Source organism: Emydura macquarii, unplaced genomic scaffold, assembly GCF_026122565.2.
Source record: "Emydura macquarii macquarii isolate MOO-44397 ecotype Brisbane River unplaced genomic scaffold, CSIRO-AGI_Emac_v2 contig_554, whole genome shotgun sequence".
Lineage (NCBI taxonomy): Eukaryota > Metazoa > Chordata > Testudines > Chelidae > Emydura > Emydura macquarii.
In genome coordinates this window covers 15,522,551-15,544,861 of record NW_027130691.1, presented here as the reverse complement: position 1 = coordinate 15,544,861, position 22,311 = coordinate 15,522,551, and the positions used below count along the sequence as shown (strand labels likewise).

Here is a 22,311-nt window from a genome sequence, read left to right as displayed (position 1 = left end):
TTTCCCAAGAGTAAAGATTATAGTGACAGGCAGCAAAGGCACTATCCGGTCTTTGGCAAATGAAGAGTTAATAACTCGGGCTCACACATACTGCAAAAGTCATAAAGGCAGCTGTGCTAGGAACTAGAGCACAGACGGGAGAAGGCAGGTCTCTGAATCAAGGGGTATGTCTGGATTAGGGTCCCCAGGCTGGAGTTTCTTACTTGTTCTATATCCAATTTTTTATTAATTGTTATCCTGTGCTGAGATATTAAATTCTCTCATAGAGAAAGACTTGATTACTGTGTTTTGTGTGCTTAGTCATTTTGCCAACCTTCCAAGTAGATAACAAAACTGCTATTTTTCCTTTTGACAACATTGTTTTGAAAATATGCATCAATTCAGCCTTTCCCATAACAAAGATTATGCTCCCCACAAAAAAAATCCTGACCATATTGTATAATAGGGAAGTTTAAAACAAACAAATGATGTAAGATGTAGACACCAAAAATATAATGGAGAAAGTTCACATTAACTTGTAAACAAAGATAAAGCTGTCCTTTGAACAGAAAAAGGGAGGTATGAATGTAAGTTGCAAATGGAATAAGATTTCTACTATCAGATCCTGAAAATAGAATCAACCATAATAGAGTGCTCTGTAGCTCCACAATGTTTTTTCTTTTAAATTATGGGGATTTAGGTATTTGGAAGCACTAGCTTTTTAGCTCAGAACACTTTCATTATGCTGCAGGAGCACACCCAATTCTCTTCCCATAAGATATGAATAATGATAATTAAAATTAATGTGAATTAGTCACATCCTGCAGAGGAGAATTGTGCCCTGGGACCACAAAGTTGGAAATTACAATTCCCCATCAAGTTATAATTTGGAAGGTTGCAAAGTCAGGACAAAATCCTGCCCTTATTGCTTTAAGTGCAAGCGAGGAGTTGATTGGTGCTGGCTATTGGGCGTGTCCCCCAGAGTCATTTTGGCAACATAGGACACGATGGCACACAGCTGATGGGAAAACACATTGTTATTGCTTCTCTGGAAAAGAATAGTACGTGCCCCAGCTCCCCATGCTCATGAGTATGTCTTTTCAGGATTGGAGCCATAGAGAATAAAACTAACATTCCATATCCACTGAATGTTTGTCTAGTACTAATTAGTAATATAGGACCAGATTGTTCCAATACACAGAAGGCTAAGAGGGAATGAAAATTCCAGGAAAATTTTCTCATGGACTTCCCCCTCCCCTCTTTCCAGTGGAGATGGCATTTACCTTTTCCCAGAACAAGCTGTGGTTCTGCCACCAAGGCTCACGTATCCACTGCACTGGCTCCATGAATAGGGTCTCAGGGGCATCATCTGGTAAACATCATGTTAAGATTGTAATATAATTATTTGGACTTTACGTTGAGCCTGACCCTGTATTAGTTGTGAACCAAAGCGGGAACATTAAAGCATGTTGTAAGTATTGTATGCAGGTGAAGTACTGGATTTAAAACAGCTCCACTGTACCACTCAGATAGGCACATGTACTACCTGATGATAAAAAAATCTGTCAAATACTCTTTTTCTGGTCAAAACTTGCAGGCTTATTTGTATTTTCTAAAAATTGAATGTCAGCCATACAATATAAACTCTGAACGTTAGTGTTTAACAGTAAATTAAATTAGGCTGCAGAGTAAACACCTCATGAATAGGGGACCTTCATACTTCTTTTAAGGCTATTGTTTCAATAGTCTGGCTGCATGCAGACACCAAAGGACAATACTGCAAAAGTTTACATTTTGAAGGTTATCTCTACAACCAGAAGGGCTGGAAACTTCATTGTAAAACATGAAAGCATCATATTTTTACAATCCCATCAACACTATAAAATAGAGCTGGTCAAAAACAGGAAAAAAATCAGACATTTTGCAGTAATTTTCATTTCATTTTTGGAAAATTTTTGCAACATATTTTGTACTTTTTCTAATAAAAATATGTTATTGAAATATTTCATTGCTCAATTATAACTTTCCATTTCTGAAATAAGATTTTCTTTCTAATTAGCTTTTGAGTCAACTTAATTACGTGGTTTTAAAAAAAAATGTTTAAAAATTAAAACAAAATAATTTTCAGACAGTCAGGGGTGCTGCAACAATTTGTATGGGGGTGAGGTGCTAAGAGCCATTTAACCAAACTATAAACTATGTACATAATGGAAACCATTTTAAGCCAGAGTGTGTGGCAGCACCTCCAGCATGCCTAGTTCCAGCACCGATGCAGACATTTTTTGTTTTGGCAATGGAAAATGAGACAAAAAAAAAAAATAGTTGCAAAGGTTGGAAAGGCCACTTTTTGACCCTCCCCACCCCCCCCAAAAAAATTCAATTTGAAAAATTTTGACCTGCTCTGCTACAAAGTCAAGAGTACTGAGAAACCTAGCTACAATGTGGTTAAAGCACATTTGCATTTTGTAGCGCAGACATGCGCTTACTGGGTTTCAGTCAGGGCCTTAGACTATAAATTCTTTGGGGCAGGGAGTATCTTTTTGTTGTGTTTGTACAGCGCCTAGCACAAGAGGGTCCTGGTCTGCATCTGCTGCTCCTAGGTGATACTGGAACACAAAGGAAAGATAAGCACAAAATCTTTTGCCAAGCCGAGGTGATGAGTGCCCGTCAGTTGTTAACATCACCGCTGCGTGACGAAGAAATGACATCACGCGCTGACGTCACACAACGTCACTGCAGCGATGATGCTGTTCTCGCATTGGCCTGCGTGACGATGTGTCACGCCAGGTGTGCTGTTGGGCCCAGCGGCGTGGGGCACAACTCTCGCCCCCCCTACAGCTGCAGTCGCCATCCCCTGAAGAGCGCCGGCCCCTCCCCGTGAGGCAGGCTGCCTCTGAGGCAAGCTGCCGAGGCGAGTTTGGGGAGAGAGAGACTCTCACCCGCTTCCCCGCTGTCCCTGACACGGTCCCGGTCCGGGATCGCGCGCGGGCGTCAGCGGCAGTACAGTTAGAACCATAGAGACGCGAGGGCTGAAGGCGCGTGGCCGCGGTGCCCTATGGGATGCCGGAGGAGCAGGGAGTGGGCGACTGGGCGGTTCCGGTGCGGATTGCGGCCTGGTTGGCAGCTGGAGGACCCGGAGGAGACGAAGGCGCTCGGGGGCTGGGCCCAGGTAAGCGCGAGGCAGAGCCAGAAAGGAGGGGAGCCGAGTCGAGTGCAGGCCGCGGCCGGAGCTGCCCCCCGGTCACTCGGAAGCGGGGTGGCTGCAGCCGGAGCCCTGCTCGCCCTGTCCGGGGCTGGAGTCAGCGCGCTCCCCTTCCGTGCCTAGGAGGCTGGGCGGGCAGCTCCCTGGTGGGGTACTTGCGGCAGGAGTGCGCCCCTCCCCTGCGGCCCCCTGTGGGGGTGTGCGGGCTGGCCCCGCATTAGCCAGTCTCCTTCCACCACTGAGCCTCGCTTTCCCCCTCTGATTCTCTGGGAAGCGGGTGGGAGAGCCTGAAGCTAGTAAAGACCCTGTCCAGTAACCATTCCTTGTCTTCCTCTCTCCCTCCCACTCCCCACAGCTCCCAGCCTGTCTGGGGTCTGGGGCAGTGGTTAGCACACTGACTGTGAGAGGCAGCTAGGATTTAATTCTTTGTAATGTCACAAAACCAAAGCGCTTTGGAGGCTCCTGGGGGAAGGAGTGTGTCTGAGTGGAACATACAAAAGGGCAGGACGTCTTTTGTAAACTGTTTATTGAAGACAATTTTACAGATTCACAACATACTTTTTTTTAAAAAAAGGAAGAGGTAGCTCTTTTTAGAAGGGGACTAAAGCACATCTTTGCTGCTGGGCTCTGCACTACATAGTTTAATCAGAAGTGCTGGGTGTGGATGGAGCCAGGAAGTTCCAAATCCATGTGGCATTCCTCAAATGCTTTCAGAATTGCAGCACCAAGCATAATCTGAGTTTAGGAACAAGGGAAAATGGGGTCATGGAAATTGAAATGCAGATCCCACAGCTGGACAATAAGACAGAGTACAGTAGAATTGACCAGTCAACCACAAAGCTCATTTGGAACCGGAAGTATGCAATCAGGCAGCAGCAGAGACCAACACCCCCCCCCTCCCCCCCCCCCCGAACAAATACTGTACACTACTGTGTTAAGTGTAGACTATTAGAAAAAGGGAAAGTTTAAATAAAAGATTTGACAAGGTAAGGAAACTGTTTCAATGCTTGTTTTATTTAAATTAAGATGGTTAAAAACAGCATATTTCTTCTGCACAGTAAAGTTTCAAAGCTGTATTAAGTCGATATTCAGTTGTAAACTTTTGAAAGAATAACCATAACATTTTGTTCAGCGTTACGAACATTTCAGAGATCCGAACAGCCTCTATTCCTGAGGTGTTTGTAACTCTGAGGTTCTACTGTACTTGATTTGGTAGCTGATGATACATGTTTTTTAAAGTTATTTTATAGGTTGCCTCTTACATGCTGAAAAATAATCTAAACAGTATCATGGCACTTAAATTAATATTTTGCTATTCTTTTCATACCATGTTTATTTTGTGACTTTATATTATATTTTAGGTAGGCTCTCTTGCATGGAATAACCCAATACAGTTTTGGCTCTTTTTTTTTTTTTTTTGCACTTTTAAAACTGTTTTGCAAAATTGTCACTAACCTTTATGTGCTCAGGCACTGTATCTGCTCACCTGCCTTGTATTATGATGACTTATAATGAATACAATTTAATTCATTTTTTCCATCAAAAAATTATTTGCCTTTGACAAGTGGGTGATCTAACTTCTACACGACTGTTTAAGATATATTTTCATAATACAGTAACTCTTTGAAAATGTTACCAGTAGTTGCTTGCTTAGGAAGGAAACACGTGATTATTACATGAGTAATATGCGTTAGGTCTTTGAATTAGATAACCAGCTCTATTAGACTTTTTTTTTTTTGGACGCTTTATTTTGAAATGATGGCAAGAAAGTGTCTAGAGTACTGTTGGTGCTGTACTAATATTAGGAGAAAATAAAGCTGGATTTAAAGTTTAAAAAAAAGTGAGTAGAGTCAGAACTTTAGATTTGTTCATTCATTATTTATACATGCAGTTCTAAAATCAAAGCCTTAAATTTTTAGATTTAAATTTAAATAAATTTAATACATTTTAAATACATTTTTAAATAAATAAATTTTAAATAATTTAAAATAAATAAATAAATTTAAATTATTAGACTTAAAACCATATGGAGAAAGTGCTAAATACTAACTATATAAATGAATGGGTCTTGGTAGTGGAAATGTTTACTGTCAGGTATGGAACTTATTACTGCAAGTAATATTGTTGGCTTCAGTGAAATGGCTAGTTGTATAAGTGGTATGGCCAGTAATAAGTATTGGTAGGATCAGACCCATACTATTTTAGTGTAGCCCAGGCCAAGATTGTTTTCTGGTATCCATAATCAATGTAAATGCTACAGTAACAATACAGTCTGTTAAAACTTAAATTTTCTGTTAATTTTAAACTTTCTGGTGGTTGTAATTTAGAATACTATTTTTTAGGGGAGTTTAGTGTTCTTCATTGATCTGAAATTATTTAAAAAAAATTAGCCCTTGTACATAAAACTGCTTAACTTTTAACTTTGAGATCTTCACACTGAGAGTACAATATATTTCATAATGTGATATAATGGAATTCTCACCAGCAGAAAGAAAAGGAGAGAACTAAGCACTTCTTTGGTTCTGTGGAAAGATGCCAACCCCAAGTCAACTTTTCACCAATATTTTGTAATGTAGCACTGGAAGTGTGGCATTGCAGGAGAGCGTGGTGTGATTTATGCCCAAGTGAAGGAAGGCAGTTTACAGTGCTCTGTCTTTTAGATTGTGTCTGGGGAAGGAAAATTTATTTCACTACTAAAAATAAGTTGGTGAAATAGGTTTAAAGGTTCCTGAACAAATATGCACCCTCTAAGATGTACTTTAATTATATCTGCCAATTGAATAGTCAAAAAACATATAATAAGCCTTTTTCATTAACTTTTCCAAGTCACTGATGTTTAAAGATATACACATCTTTTTAGTCACTAAATTTGTATTAAAGATAAATAGAATTGTTGACTTACAAATTTCTTAAGTAATGAGGTTGATATGTACAAAAGATAAGGGAATAGAACAGCAGTGAGGCATTATATATTGAATTACAGTAAGTACATATTATATTTATAAATTATATCAATGAGTTTTTAAAACTCTTTATCCTATTTTGCTCATCTTTCCTTATTTTCTTATAGTACAGTACCTCTGAGATCTTGAATTAATTGATATTTTATTTAAACTGGTCTGCATCTAAAATGGGTGTGTGTGCATGTACATAAGCCTTTTTATCATAGAGAAAGTAAATTTAAGGACATTTCATTTCTTGGATTAAATAATAGAAGTAATTAAATTTCGCCAAAAAGACCGATACTCTGAATACAAGGTATTAAATGTTTGATACTGTTAATTTATTTTGTCATGGCCTGCCAATGCTGTAGCAGTAGCAGGTTTGTTGTTGGAAACGAGTTAAATCCCTACATTCTAGGTTGGTGGAAGTGACTTGCTTAGTTTCCTGAGAGAAGGATGTTAATGCACCTCTGCATTACTCTGAGCCAGAGACATGTAAAATAACATTTTTCAATCAGTGACAGTGATTTCTGTTCTGAAGAAATCAGCAGCATAGTCAGCCTGTTGATATGGAGGTAATTATTGCTTCCCCTTACTAGGAATGGCCTACAATTAATTGCAATGTACTTTGGTAGTCCCTCACTCTACCCATCTTAGAGTATGTCTGGAGAAAAATGTAATCCTTCTCTTCTACACCAAACTCCTCTATTTTGTGGTATGCAAGAGGTATTCTAAACTGTTTTAAGTTAGTCTTCCTCATGCCATGCTTCAGTAGCTGGATTGGACTTTGTCACAGGCCATTATGATAACGGAGAAATCATTCTGCAGTATTTAGTTCAACTGTTCTTATTGGCGATTCACACTCTTGAAGACTGGGAGCATATGTAATCACATAGTGCTTATAAGACTAATTCCAGCACACACAACCTTACCACAGTTTTCACTTTTTCTATGGTTCCTTCTGAAATTACCAAAGGGACCTCAAATATTTTTATGTATTGATTTCAGAAAAGAGGAATCCTTGGGCAGTCTCCTGGATCTGTTTAAAGAGTTGATTATTGCTGTCATTCAAGAGTTGTTATTTAAAACCCTGTATTGAAGTGTTCCTTGTAAATTTTCCATAGCATTTTCTTTTTCTAGTTACCATTAGGCAAATCCTATACTGCCTATTGCTAACCGTTTACTTTTTGCATCCTGAAAGGAACAAAGGAAATGACCTGGTTTCCTTCCTCCATGCCTCACTGGATGGGTTTTTTCTTGGTAGAAGATGGTAGGGTGATATGTTTGTGTGGTCTGTGTTTGCATAAGTACAGGCTGTAACTGAAATTGGTATTTGTCTGGTCCTTGGACTCTAGCACAGAGAATTGTTTAAGATGAGACTCCTGTGAGATCGGAAATATGTGTTAGTACAGTACATGCAGTTCAGAAATCCTACTTGCTGAGCTAAAGCACATTTGTTTATGTAATATATAGCTCAGTATGCATACGCACAGAGAAAATTACTTTCAAAAGGCCATCTTGCTTTTGTAAAATGAAACCTTGTACATGAAAATCAATTGTATTAAATTTCAGTTGTACTAGAAGTGTAAAAATGTAAAAGTGGGAATTAGACTGTTTAATGTGTCTTATTAATTCAGGTGTAGTACAGTACTTACCTTTATAATTTCCTTCATTCTGTGAAGCATTTTATACATGTTGCTTTGCTTGCATTCTGGCACTTGAGATGGGTCTTTGTATGTCTTCTCCATAATATGATCTGTTTGCTTTGAATTAAAATTGTTTTCACTAATTTTATTAACAAGCGTTGGTGAAAGTTCATACTGTAGTGTTTCAATATGTGACATGGTTTCCCACCTGGTCAAACTGATTTCTTTTCGTCATCTTTTTATTGTGTGACTCAGATGAATCGCTGATGTTAGTAATTACTATTTACTATAGTCTGTCCCATCTTTACCACTAATCTACTCTCACACAGTGCTTCAGTATTACTGGTGATTTGGTGCTGTAAAGGAACGTAAGAGACTTTCTCCTACTCCATTCTTCTCTCTAGTTTTCGTTACTATTAAGTTATCAACATTCAAACAATTTTAAACTTGTTTCTTTCTAGTTTTGCTTTGTAGTAATGCAGCAAAGGGACCAGTAATATTTTTGAAAGACTACTAATGTTCAGTTAATTGAGTTATTGGATTGAATGAATTTCTAGATGACCATATCATTCAGGCAATGTTATGAACCACAAGGTCAAAAGCTGAAATTACTTTAACCATTGTAGAGTAATAATTTCCTAGAAATATGCCTGGAGTTAATTTTTTTAATATTGGTAAAGTAATCTTTTAAATGCCTTTCTAGACAATACCTCAATGGCATCATGTCCTCTTTAATTCATTAAATATCTGCCATTTAATTATCAAATGGCATTAGAGTTCTAGATACAAATGGAGAATTCTAACCTGGTTGTTGGTATCCACCTAATATAAAGTTTGACTTTAATTCCAGCCTCTAAACTCTTTCTTACAAACAGGACAATGCATTTCAGAGGGTGTTGAAGTCACTTGACCTTTAGCCTTGTTACAACATTCAAGCATGCTTGCAGATTTGCTGTTGATGAAATACTTGCAATGAAATAAATTGTGATTTTCTTAAGATTGTGATGTTCATAATACCACCCTGTCTTCATGCAAATACAAGTATTAATAAAAGAATAAGAGAAGAAATATATATACTGTATACTGCATTTTCAGGATTGCATCTAAACTGAAAATTGATCAAAAGTTTTCATGAAGTATTAGTATCTCTTTACAGTATAAGTACCTTGCACTTGCTTTAAGTTGATTTTAATTTTAGGTCATATGGAAAGAAGATTTGGAGTCTTTAAAATTAACTTGTTTTGAATGACCAACATATTAAAGTTGTTTGCTTTTGGGTATTTTGTTAAGTTATTAAGGGATTCTTTTAAATCACTTGGTGTTGACAAGCTTTTTTAAAGCCATTGATTCATTGGTTTATAAATGGAACACAAATTGTTCTTGAAACATTCTTCATTGCAAAAGTGTTCATCTTGGGTTGAATACTATAAACAATTATAAACTATTGTTGAAGAATTACACATGTGATAAGGAATAGAACTTGTTTTACTATTGCTCCTTTCATATGCTAGGTAGCAAAGTGCTAGACAAAGTAACTAAGTAGATACTAGTGTTACAGTGACTGTTAGCAACTGTTGATAACATCCAGTTTTCTTATCTCACAACCTTGGATATTATGATCTTTTGGATAGAGTAGGATGTATGGCAAATGTTAGTTATAATACGGTCTAATGGAAAGTACAACATATCAATAATTTGAATAGCTAAGGTGGCTTTGCTTCCGAACTGCAGTGCTTCTTTTGAAAAACTGTGTTTACAGGAATTTTTCTCAGTATAAATGAGAACAAAAAATTGTAGGCTATAGGAATATTCACTCAGAAGTATACAATGTACTGTTATGAACTTCAGTGATTGAAACAGGTATCCCCAGATTAAAACTTAAAAAGTTATATTAAGTGAATGTTAGTGCTGGTGGCTGGTGAGAGGTGCTGCCTATTCAACTGTCCTGGAGACTTTTTTTAAATATGCAGCAGGTAGATCATACGCCTCAGTGTCTGTTGTTATCTGGAGAGATCATTTCAAGAATGGAGGGGTGGAAGGTGTTCAGTCTCCATTCCTGTTCAGCCCTGACTTCTCTGCTTAAATTGCTATTAAGCTATCTTTTGAGATATGGCTGTTTGGTCCCTAAGAAGTGAACTGAGAACACCAAATCATTTCACATAGTCTCACTCTTCCTGGGCCTTTCAGTCACTACAAAGTTAGGTTGGGTTTGAACTGACAAGCAAACTGCTCACTAGCCTGTTACCAATCCCTGGAGACATCCAGACTCCCTGTTGAGAGTTACAGTTGCAGATGGTTAGGGAAAGGCAAGAAAAGAAAAACACCAGTGTGCTCTGTTCTTTAGGAAGATTACTATGTATTGTAAACCTTGTTCTGAGAGAGGCCATGGGCTAATTTCTGTGAGCCAGATGTAGACATGCAGTGGAGCTTAATAATTTTGGTTAATTTATTTTCCAACCTAGTAATTTTGGCTAGTACTAAAATATCACTTATAACCAAGGTGTTCTAGTGCTATTTAATTATGAATTATGTTGGTAATTTCTAGGGAAGGGTGACAACAGAAGTTTCCAAATATAGAAACAAAACTTAGGCAAACATTTAGTTTCATTCATAGGTTAAGTTGTGACTAGGGAATGAAATCTTTATCTAAGCCATCTTTGCAGATCCATAATATTTGCTGGCTGTCTGGAGACCCAAACCTACTGTGTTAGGTCATAACAAATTCCACTGTTACAAAATCATATTTAACACAACTTGGAAATACACTTCTGGGAGTACCTAGTTAGTGACACTTAGTCATAGAAACAAGACTAATATTTCTTAGCCAATGGCTATGCCAGACAAAGGATCTGGATATATAAGGAAATTGGGGGAGGAGGGAAGATGCTGACGTGACCTTGCTTGCGGGCTAGCTGTAGTCTGTACAGTCAGCAGGGGATTTGAAACATTTTCCTCTAAACTCCCAAGTTGCAATTACTGTTAACCTGGGGTTTGCCTGCTTTGTATTTACAGAGCTAAATGTCCAAGAATTTATGCTAGGATTTGGCTGAGCAGTTGCATTTAATGACTTGTGTCACATCCAGCTGGCTACAGTGGCTACTACTAAGCAACAGGGAAGCATCTGTTTTCTGAGTGCACAGGTGTCTGTATAGGTCACTTCCCCCCTTTCTCGGCCAAGAGCTGTGTTGTCAACAAGTCAAGCTGTGAAGTATTCCTTCGCCCTCTCCATTTCCTTTTAGTGTTATGTAGCTTTTCTGAATAAAATGAACCATTAATCTATATCAGTGGTTCCCAACCTTTTTGGCTCGAGGGCCACAGATATCATTTTTACAACTCTGTAGGGCCGCCAGTTTCCACCAGCAGCTCCTTCCTCCTCCTCCCCCCCCACCCCACCCCCCACTTCAGCCAGACAGGAGTTCAGCAAGGACCTCCTCCAGGGAAACCGCATGCATCCTGTAGCCCCCTGCGTTCCACTTGGGTTCCTAGGCAGTGGCTCTCTTCTGCAGCCAGGGGGAGGGGAGATCAGTGGGACCCAGGCAAAGTACTTTGTTCTCTGCTACAGCCAGGGGGAGCGCAGATCTCTGGTCCCCTTGGCTGCAGCAAGGAGCCTGCACCTGTCTTGTAGCCCCACTGCAGTGCGCTCTGCCTGGGTCCTTAGGCAGCAGCTCCCTTCTGCAGTCAGCAGGAGGGGAGTGGTGGGCCACTTCGAAAGACCCCACAGGCTACTTTTGGCCCATGGGCTATGGTTTGGGAACCCCTGATCTAAATAGTACAGCTAGTATTTTTCAAATGTGGAGATGCGTGAGGCTACCAAAATATATAGCTCTCCCAGATGACTAGCTGGAGTGGAAATCCAAATACTTTTGAAATACGCATTAACTTTGTGGTTAATTTTCATTTCCAGTGGGTATTAGCCGCATGCCAGATTTCTCCCATATTCAGTATGGTGTTAATGTTTAGAGATGACATTTACAAGCAGAATACTATTTTCAGTCATTTCTAACTATCACCCCCAAAGTCGGTGGGTATTTTGGTTTTCTGGAGAAACTTCTCATATGTGCTGTCAGATGAGAAGTTTGGGGATTTTTTAATGAAAGATTCATTAAAATCCATTTGACTGCATGTAAATTACCTCTTCCAGGGAGGGAAGGCATTTTTCAGCTATGAGAAAGGTTAAAAAAAGAGAGAGGAATAAGGGGAGGAAATGATGCATTATGTGGTAAGGAGGGAAAGTGTATGGGAGTGTCAGGTTTTTATTAGCGAACTGTTGAACCAAAGCAAACTAAAAATTGTTTAATTACATTAGTGGTACTGTACATACTCCACTTCAGTAAGATACATCTGTCCCGTACTTAAAGAAGCAAAAGTCAGAGCTTAATGTAAGGATATGGAGTTCTAATAAACTAGGTTTAAAAATTAGTATGTTAAAATCTGAATTTACAATTGTTTATTCATAATTATTAGTGAAGGATTTTGTTTTGTGATAACTACTTTAATCCTATTATTTGAACAGCTTCAGTTGGTAAACTGAATTATTCTGAGTACAGCTACTAAATCACTAAGTCTACAGAATTAAATGCGGAATAATTCATTACTAGACTGCTCCCCGTATGTTGACGACAGCCATATTCATTTCCCTTTGGCATATTCCAATAAAGATGTGATAGTTATCCACTCTTGGTCATGTGTTTAAACTTGTGATGAATCTAATCTATAGCACTACTAACAGAGGTCTTTTTTTCTAGGTCTTGAAACTTGCAGTGACGAAACATGTCTCAGTCAGGTGAAAAAGTGAAGGTAAAGAGATGTTTGCATAATAGAAATGTGGTATATAATTCTTTTGAACTTTTGAAAATACTCATGATTTCACTGAAGTAGTCAAACATTCCGACTAAATTTATTGCTTCAAATATATTTCTTAAACAAGACTTACTGAAAAATGAACTTGTATGTAATTCTAGTAATATAGTTTCAACAGGTTAGCCAGACTTCCTTTATTTGATATACTTGTATTTATGCACAGAGATTGATATCTCTACTTCATGGAAAATTCTTAATTGGGTAGAAGTTATAATTTAAGATTTTCTAGTCTGGGTGAATTGTAAAAGGGTCAAGTAAAATAACTGCCCTTTGGCGAGTAATTTTAGTTCAGGAGTATTTTCAGTGTATCATTCTATTAAAAATCTATCTTTCATGTTAAACTCCTGTGTCTGTCTTGAACAAAAATATGTTGTTACCAGTAAGCTCACAGTTTGGAATTGGGGTGAAAGAAATGAACTTTAAAGGGGGGACAGATTCTTAGGAAAGAAGGACTGGGGTCAGCTGAAACTAGGATGAAGATGTTGTAGATTTGAGGTCTACTTGAACAAATAAATCAAAGACCTAATAAACTGGACTCCTGAAGGGGAATATTTTGAATATCAGGACACACTGGGTTTTTAAAATGGCCCTGAGTGAAGGGGACACTGAAGCAGGCCTTAGCAGAGTCATGCTTGGCCAGCAGTGGGTGTTGGAGGGCAGGCTGGCCCATTTACAGTCACAAACAGGGTCTTGTGTTAATGGCAGTGTTTTCTTGTGGACGTACAGCCCATGTTGCGCAAGGAAATTCTCTTGCTCAAGAATGTTCTATGAAATCTTTACTTCTCTCAAAGACTGCTTGGGGAAGAAGGGATTGTTCCAAGGTCTACTTTGCTATGCTGACAGATAACTGGTTGATTCTCGATCTTTCTTCATGCAATTTATGTACATATGTACTCTGTGTGATGTAGAATCACATGCACTTCATTTCAGCTGTATTGTTTCTTCATTTTTATTTATCTTTGTTTTTCTTTCCAGTTTTCTGACTCAGCAGGCTATGTGGGATTTGCTAATCTGCCCAATCAGGTCCACAGGAAGTCTGTAAAGAAGGGCTTTGAATTCACTTTAATGGTGGTTGGTAGGTGGTTTTCTTTAATTGCTTGAGTGTTAAAATATTTTGTCTTGCACATTAAAGGCTTGTCAGCAGGAACATCTAGTTTGTGGCAAGTTGAGGTGTAAATCTACTTCACAGCTAGCTTGCCATTCATTAAGTGGCCATGTGGACCCTGTTGACTTGCACTAGCAGTTCCTTGGTGTGCTTTGATTTATTCCTGTTTCAAAGCAGCGTAGATCAAAGCGCACTAAGGAACTGCTAGTGTCAGTCAGCAGGGTCCACACAGACACTTAGCGTATGGCAGGACAATGTGGGGTGGACTTACACTCCAGCTTGCTGCACACTAACTGTTCATTTAGACAAGCTTTAAGGAGACACCTGTTCTTAATTAGCTATTGTCTTTGATATACTGAAGAACCAAAACTTAAACTAGTGTATTCTATCAAATTAAAACCTGCTTATTTTGTGAAGTTGTTTGAGAGGGAGCATTCTGTAGTGGTTAGAGCGTGGCCGAGAGCCAAGAGTTCAGGTTTATATTCCTGGTTCTTCTGCTGTTTCTATCCCCAACTCATTGTTTGACGTTAGAGGCAGTTCACTTAACCGCTCTTTGACTCGTTTCCCCATCTGAAAATGGGGATGTGCGTGCACAGTGATGTCTCAATGTTGAAATGGATTCTATTCCTAGCTCTTCTATTGCCTCCGCCCTGACTCACTGTGTGACGTTAACGGTAATGTCTGTGATTAAATTTCCCCATATGAAAATGGTGGTGTCTGAATGGAAGGAACTTTAAATGCAAAGTAATTTTAAAATGGCTTGTTGAGTTATATTGATATTTTCACCTTTTAGTTAAGCAAAAACCCTACAATTGCTTTTATAAAACCCTTTTGTCAAGAGGCTTTTTGAGATATTTGCCTTAATGTTATGTATTATTGAGAAATGAATAGCAGAAAGAAAATCACATCTTTATCACAAAGTACCATATGTAACCTCTTAAACAGCCTAGGTTTGTGTGCTGACAAGCTGTAGCATTGACCAAAGATTGTACAAGAAATTAGTTCAGCAGTTGTCTTCTGCTTGCTGTGGTTGATCACTGTAGAACTTATGTCTTGTCGTTCTTTATGGCAAATACAAGATTTGCCCATCTAAGACTAGGTTAGTAGCATCAACAGTAACTCAGACAGTGTATGTTAGGGTTTTCTTTTTCTTAAATGTTAAATGTTTACTGGCATATAATATAAATGACTATTACAGATCACTTAGCAAAAGTAGCTTCTTGAAACAATTTATGTAGCAAAAATGAACTTGTAAAGTCCACATGCTAGTTTTAGGAAGTTTCAGGTAAGTTCAAGTGATAGTAAAGTTTTTTAAAATTATAAAATTTTCCAGGTGAAGATTCAAAGATTCTCTATTGCTTTCTTTAGTTCTTGGTACGTAGAACATATGGAGTCTGAATGTAAGGATGCTTAACTTGGTTTTCAGTTGTGCTTAACCTGGGCCTGTTCTACACTAAAATGTTAGGTTGATATAGCTATGTTGCTCAAGGGTGTGAAAAATTTCCCCTCCTTCCCCAAGTGGTATAGTTAAGCCAAGCTAATCCTCCATGTAGACAGTGCTAGGATGACAGAATTATTCTTCCATCAACCTACCTCCCCCCTCTCTGGGAGGTGGATTAACTAAGATGATGGAAGAACTACTCCCATCAGCATAATGTAGTGTCTACACTGAAATGCAGAAAGTGTTTAAAACATAAAGTTCTGATTTGCATTTCTAGCTTAAGAAAACCTCAATGTGAACTGGAATGTTACGGTTTCTGATTTCATAAGTTGAAGAGAAAAGGTTTGAATACTTTGGGATACTTTGCAGCTGTTTAATTCAAGACTTGGAAGTGCTGTGATGTAAAGTGGGTATTTGTATATATATGATCATTGCAGTTGTGATCTTTTCGGTTACATTGTTAAATCTAATAAATTACACTTAGAATTTTCATGCAACATATATGTATGGAAACACCAAAGATTTGTGTTTTCTGTTCTCTTTAGCTTTGCTTAGCAGAGTCTTTAATGTCTTTATTTTAAAAGTGAAGGTGGACCCTGATTGAAGAAATTATTTTCACCCCACTACATAGGCTTGTAGTGGTGGGGTTACAGGAAGGCTGCTGAGGAAGATGAATGTATTTAATTACTTGAATGATTTTGTTTGCAGGTGAATCTGGCTTGGGAAAATCCACTTTAATTAACAGTTTATTCCTGACTGATCTTTATCCAGAACGTTACATTCCTGGAGCTGCAGGTAAATTTGACTGTGTTCTTACTTTAAGGCTCTAAGCACACACCTCCAATGAGGAGTGCAGGAACAATTTTTTAGTGGGGGTGCTGAGAGCCATTGAATCAAACTGTAAACCAGTGGCTCCCAAACTTTTCCCCTTGAGATCCCCCCAGTAATAGAATGTGTCCATGCCCCACCCTTGGGCCTGGGGCTGAGCTGCATCTGGGAGCAGAGCTGGCATGGGCAGAGTGGGACTGGGTGGCGCTCCTGCCCTGCCCCCTCGTGGGGGCTGGCCCGGGCCCCGCTGCACCCCCTGGATGCTCCTTCATGCCCCCTATAGTTTGGGGACCACTGGTGTAAACCCTATATATAATGGAAACCACTTCAAGCCAGGGGGTGTGGTAGCACCCCCTGAACTTGTAGTTCCAGCATCTATACCTCCATCCGTGTTTCCTTTCACATTCTCTCCACCACTGTTCCTCCAATCTGACAACGATTTCAGCTGTGAAGCCCCCTTCATTTTAATTCCCTGCCACTGATGCACGGAACAGCACTCCCAATCACTGTTGGGTAAGCCACACTATTCTCATAACTTAAGGTTAGATGTTTCCTTCCTACAAACTCACTTCTGCTGTTTCTTCAACAAGTAAACTGGCTTTGTGATTCTACTGTAACCTCTGCTTCCTCCAGTTGTTTACCTTGCAGTTGTCATGTCTACAATCTAGATTTTAGACACTTTAGGACAAGGAACTCCCTGTCTGTAAAGAACTTAGCACACTTCTGAAAGTTGTAAAAATAATACATTAAAAATTATCATCACAGCATTGTTTTATATGGCATACCACTGTTTCTCAACTCATTATATGCTGAATATTTCAGTTAATCCGAGATTGTGTTTTACATTTTTATTAGTTTATCTGGCATGTTTTTCTGAAGGATTCTGCATTACATAATGGTCGAGGTGTAACTGATTTAAAGTGTATTGTAACCTATCTGGTATGTGGCTATCTGTGGAGTTGGACAAGAGAAATACTAATGTTTAAAATATTATTTTATTATAGAGAAAATAGAGAGAACAGTCCAAATTGAAGCTTCTACAGTAGAGATTGAGGAGCGAGGGGTGAAACTCCGTTTAACAGTAGTTGACACACCAGGATATGGAGATGCCATTAACAGCCAGGACTGGTATGTCTGTTTTAACCTCCAGGATGAATTTTTAAATCTATCTCTGCTTAAAATGGTATATGTATATATTAATCCTACTGTTTTGTTCTCTCCTTTTTATATGTACCTTGGTGATTCAGTGGATGGGAGTGGTCTTTGGAAAACAGTGTGTATTCTTGTATTTTGTGACATTCAAAGGGGAAGCAATCTTTTTTTTTTTTTTAAATAGCAATATATTGTTATCTTGGGATCACAGTAGAGAGTGTCTTCCTACCCCTGTCCATTTTTATTTGGAAAGAAAATGCTTACAAAAAATAGTCCCTAAAGTTCTCATGTTTTTATTCTTTTTTATAGTAACCTCCTTCCAAATAGTTTCTCTGATGTTTGGCAAATACAGACTCTGAATTGTGTGGGAATGAAGGGGGGCAGGGGGAAAGGTGCTGAAGACTGGTGGTCAGAGAAAGATGACAAATGTGGGGAAGTTGTAGAGGGAGGGTCAAGGGCTCCTTGTATTGAGAGAAGTGCTGGAAGGGTGCTGTAGCCATGTGGTGTAAACTGGTTTCATTAATCAGCATTTAGCTTAGTTTTGGATTCTTATTTACCCAAATAACTTCAATAACACTGGATTCATGTACAAATAAAATTGGAGTAGAATATTCATCACATCCTTAATTCTTTATTTCCTTCTTCTCCATGGCAAAACCACCCCATAATAGATTTAAAAAATCTCTGAATTATGGACCAAATTCTTTCCTGATGTAACTTTAGATTAAGTTGGTTGGAATTATACATATATATTCATCTTTAGGATGTCTTTACAGTCATTTTGTAGTGAAGTAAGTCTTTCTATATAGGTTGCTAATTCAGATTTATCCTTCCTTTCTTAATGAAAATGCATATCTCCATACTATTTTTAAATAAGAAAAACTACCTATGTGGTAGCTGGGTTTTAAATGAAGATGCAATATACATGCACTGGTGAGAGGCCTGCCAACTGGGAAGTCTGGGTGATTTGTACATCCAATACAATTGGAGTCTAACAACACCTGGTAAAATGCATTTCTCTCAGCTATTCATTTTTATTGTAATATTTCCTCTTAAATCAGAAAAAAAATCCCAATGAAGCAGTATTGTATGGAGAAAAGAAACACAAAATAAACAGATGATTTATTTATTACAGATTATGCCACTGTAAATAAATGGTCTCCTTTACAAAAGCTTGATTTTTATGATTAACAGCTGATATAACTACAATTAACAAACACCACATTAAAAAATCTCATGGCAGTATACATCTGACAAAATTGAGATAATGGTAAAGAATATAGTTGGCAAACTGGTGTATTTTTTCCTGTCTATGGAGTGCTTTGCAAGAAGACTATTCTGAAATGTCCAGTTTTGATTCCCCCCCACTACAGAAATGATGTGGACAAATTGGAGAGAGTCCAACAGAAAGCAACAAAAATTATTAGGGAGCTGGAGAGCACAGTATAGGAGGAGAGATTGAGGGGACTGGGCTTGTTTAGTCTGCAGAAGAGTAAGGGGGGGATTTGATACTGGCCTTCAACTACCTGAAGGGGAGTTCCAAGGAAGATGGAACTAGGCTGTTCTTAGTGGTGACAGCTGACAGAACAAGGATCAGTGGTCTCAAATTGCAATAGGGGAGTGTTAGGTTGGATATTGGGAAAAGCTATTTCACTAGGAGGGTGGTGAAGCATTGGAATGGGTTACTTAGGGAGGTGGTGGAATCTCCATTCTTAATCTCTAAGGCCCAGCTTGACAAATTCCTGGCTGGGATGATTTAGTTGGGGTTGGTCCTGCTTTGAGCAGGGGGTTAGACTAGATGACCTCCTGAGGTCCCTTCCAACCCTAATCTTCTATGATTCTATGAAATGGGAGTGATTAGGTCTTTTACCATGTCTCTTACATGAGCTGGAAATATACTGGATGAAGGGTCAGAAGTGTGATGGTAGAGGCAATTGTATCTTCAGCTTCCTTTCCCTTAGCCTATGATAAATTAATTAAAACAGAGCCTTCTAAATAACTGTAAAGTATTTTTCTGGACTGCAGTGTACTCTTGCTTGTTGTCAGTAATGTTGACTTGAGCTTCCTTCCTCTGGAATTAAGAGCCGTTAAACCAGTGTATTGTGTTACAATGAGACCTTCCTGTTGATTGTGTTCTAATGTCCTTTGTTTATTCTATTAAGATGTTTCTTAGAGATCTACATATTTAGACTCCCCTTCACCCCCTCTCGGCACAGGCTTTACAAGCAAGGTTGTCCCATGGTGATTGAGACACAACTGAATAACTTACTAAAAAATTATGTACTACTGTTTCCGTGTAAGTTCTCGGAATACAAGCAGTGACTTCAAAGTATACTATAGAAACAATATTCCTGCAAAATAGCCCCTATGTATCTTTTGGAAGATTTACACAATTAATTGTCACTTCTAATTTTTTTCCCTATCTCCCATCTCTCCATAGATTTTTTTAAAATTTAAATTGACTACCTTGTCCTATCTAAGTACTGAAGCTTTATGAATGGTTGTGCACACATGCAAGGAAACAGTATCCTTTGTAGAAATAGCTCACCAACCAGTTTGGCCATTAAAACTTGTTACATTGCCCAGAAGTAATGGCGGTCATAGCACACAGAATGTCCCTTAGTCTTTTCACAAAGTCTTCACTGGAGTAGCTATGGAGACAGCAGGTAGCTAAGTTATACCTCTCAGACAAAAGGATGGCACTACAAAGGTAGTACCTCCCATTTAGCACTGCAGTATTAGCACAGAGTTCAAACCCAAGTCTTGACTTGGGACTTGAATCCAGTCATGACTGACTACCTTCTCTCAACGATATCCTCACTGTTTCCTCTGGCCTAACATTTGGTGCTGTTAGAGTTTGCCAGCATATGATGCTGCTCTGAAGGAGGTTTGTGGAAACAGCAGCCTCTGAACTGGTGTAACTGTTACCATTTTATCATACTTAAATGGATTTGTCTGGCTGTACTATTGTTGCATGGGATGCAACGAAAATAAGCAAAGTAGCATGAGATTTTTGCAACATGGCTAATATTAGCATTCTAACAATCATACAATATATGTTCTTGACTAGGTATCCCACCCAACTGCCTGTATTTTCTGCCATTGGATTCACTAAAGGGCCAAGTTCAAACGTTTGTATTTCAAGGGGCAAGACAGGGACGTGTTATGTGTATTTCCCATCCTAGGAGGAGCAATGACAATTAGTGAGAGATGGGAGGAGGCAGTCAGAAGCAGCCTGTGAGCACTAGGAAGTGGGGAAATGAATAAGAAGATATTCTCCCACTTCTATAAAGTTTCTAAAATTTGCATGTTAGTGTTATATGCAGAGCTTTTTAAAACCACTATAAGAGGAGATGGGAGCTCAAGTAGAGTGGCATTCTTTTAGTCTAATTTAAATCTGGTGTGTGTGTGAGTGACCATTTTGGTTCTGGAGTGTGGCACTGTCATTGCTGCTGCAGCTTGATTGAGGCATATCCCTGGATAACAATGTTGGTCTTTGTGTGATGGAAGGTCAGGAATGCACAACAAATCTGCTATGCATAAGTGTACTGGAGAGGTGGAGGAAATATGTAGCAGCCCTCATCATAGAGGACAGATGGGATTTTTGTAAGGAATATGAAGAGGATTTGGTGGCACTTTTTATGAAGGCTACATTTATAAAGCATGAATATATTTTAATAAATGATTGATTATTATAGATTTAGTCCAATTGGTGCTTATCAACTTGACTTATGTGTAGCACCTTCTGCTGAAGTCCTTTTAACCATCTATAATGCATATTATTTATGCTTATGACATCTACTGTCACTTTATAAACTATTATAGGCGAAGTTGGAAGCACCACTTACGCTTAAGGTTGCTCGATACTTCCTATTGTAAGACCCTGTTTTCAGTTGCTTATAACTTTGCCAAATTTTAATCTTTCAGGCTGAAATTTTCCCTTCCAGGTATATGACTTAGGCTGAAGTTTTGCAAAGTTTCAGCAGAAGGGGTGCAGCCCTTTCCAAGAGCAAGATAAGGAAAAATACATTGTTTAGCCCATGTTTGTTTGTGTTTTTTTTTTTTTTTTTTAAATTACAGCTGTTTTGTTGTGAAGCTGTAGTGTCCTCCATGCTTTTGAGCAGGGACTTGAAGTTTAACAGGAGAGTTGCCTTTTGCTGTTTCTTTGGAAAAAAGGCCCAAATTAGAAGAATTTATAAAACTTTGAAAAATCTCAGTCTGAGGAGGGAGATGGGGATTGTAAGCCAGGATGTGGGGAAGACTGAGGCTCGAACTGGGAGCCTGAACTGAGGGAATAGAATGGAGATGATGTTGGGCTGAGGAGCTGGAGGAGGAGAAGAAACAAGACTGGGACTGGACTGGCACAGGTTGGAGAGCACAGGACAGAGGTGGTCAGGCTTGGGCGTTACAGTGCATAAGAGTCTGCAGTTACTAGAGATCAGTTTCCTCCAGAGCCTGGGATGGAACCAGAGATTTCTGATTCTGCTGTCAGCAAATATCTGTAAAGCATGTGTCTCACCCTCATCTAGTTACTGATCTACATAAGGGATGGCACCCTATTACTGCTACCAGTTACTCCATTAGCTCAAGTGGCAGAGATCTGTACTGTGGATCTATTCCATATGATAGTTTTTCTTCAGTTTGCTATTTTAGAAACCTAGGAAGGTATGTACAAAAAACTTTTGTAAAAGAACAGTAAGGTTGGAAAGTCAAGCTCTCAAAAATTAGGAAGTGCCAGGATCAGTGTTGCCTGTGGAACCTTAATCTAACTCCATTGTATGAATGCATTATGGTGATCTATAATCACATTCTGGTTTAATTATATGAACTTTAATGATATATGCACACCCAAATGAAGATAAAACAAACTACTGAACAGCTGCTCACTCATTCAGTGAGTACAGTCCATCCTATGCACTCAGTGCGGCAGGGCCCCTGTGGGGAAAAACTGTGATAATGCATATGCTCAAGGGAGGTGAATGAAGGTTGTTTGGACAGTCTTAATTTTGGGACTTCCTAACTTTTAAGTGCTTCACTTTGAAACCTTAACATTCTTTTAACATTGTTTTTTGTGTGTAATTTATATACTCTTAATATGAAATGTGACAGAGGATTCTTTATGGTGAACCTTTGTCGGAACCCTGACAAGAGAAGGG

General features: G+C 38.7%; 1 protein-coding gene across 2 annotated transcripts in view; it reads left to right on the top strand.

Moving 5' to 3' along the window:
* The first annotated feature begins 2,772 nt into the window (after positions 1 to 2,772).
* LOC137147563 (septin-2) overlaps positions 2,773 to 22,311 on the top strand; it is a 59,149-nt gene continuing 39,610 nt past the window's right edge. Inside the window, exons 1-5 of one of the 2 annotated variants that reach the window (XM_067539867.1) lie at positions 2,773 to 3,148; positions 12,515 to 12,566; positions 13,605 to 13,704; positions 15,884 to 15,970; positions 17,008 to 17,131. In XM_067539867.1, coding sequence (XP_067395968.1) covers positions 12,540 to 12,566; positions 13,605 to 13,704; positions 15,884 to 15,970; positions 17,008 to 17,131 — 338 coding nt within the window. In that variant the 5' untranslated portion in view covers positions 2,773 to 3,148; positions 12,515 to 12,539. Of the gene's footprint in view, positions 3,149 to 11,651; positions 11,673 to 12,514; positions 12,567 to 13,604; positions 13,705 to 15,883; positions 15,971 to 17,007; positions 17,132 to 22,311 lie in introns of those variants that run through there. The other variant, XM_067539868.1, reaches the window with a different exon arrangement.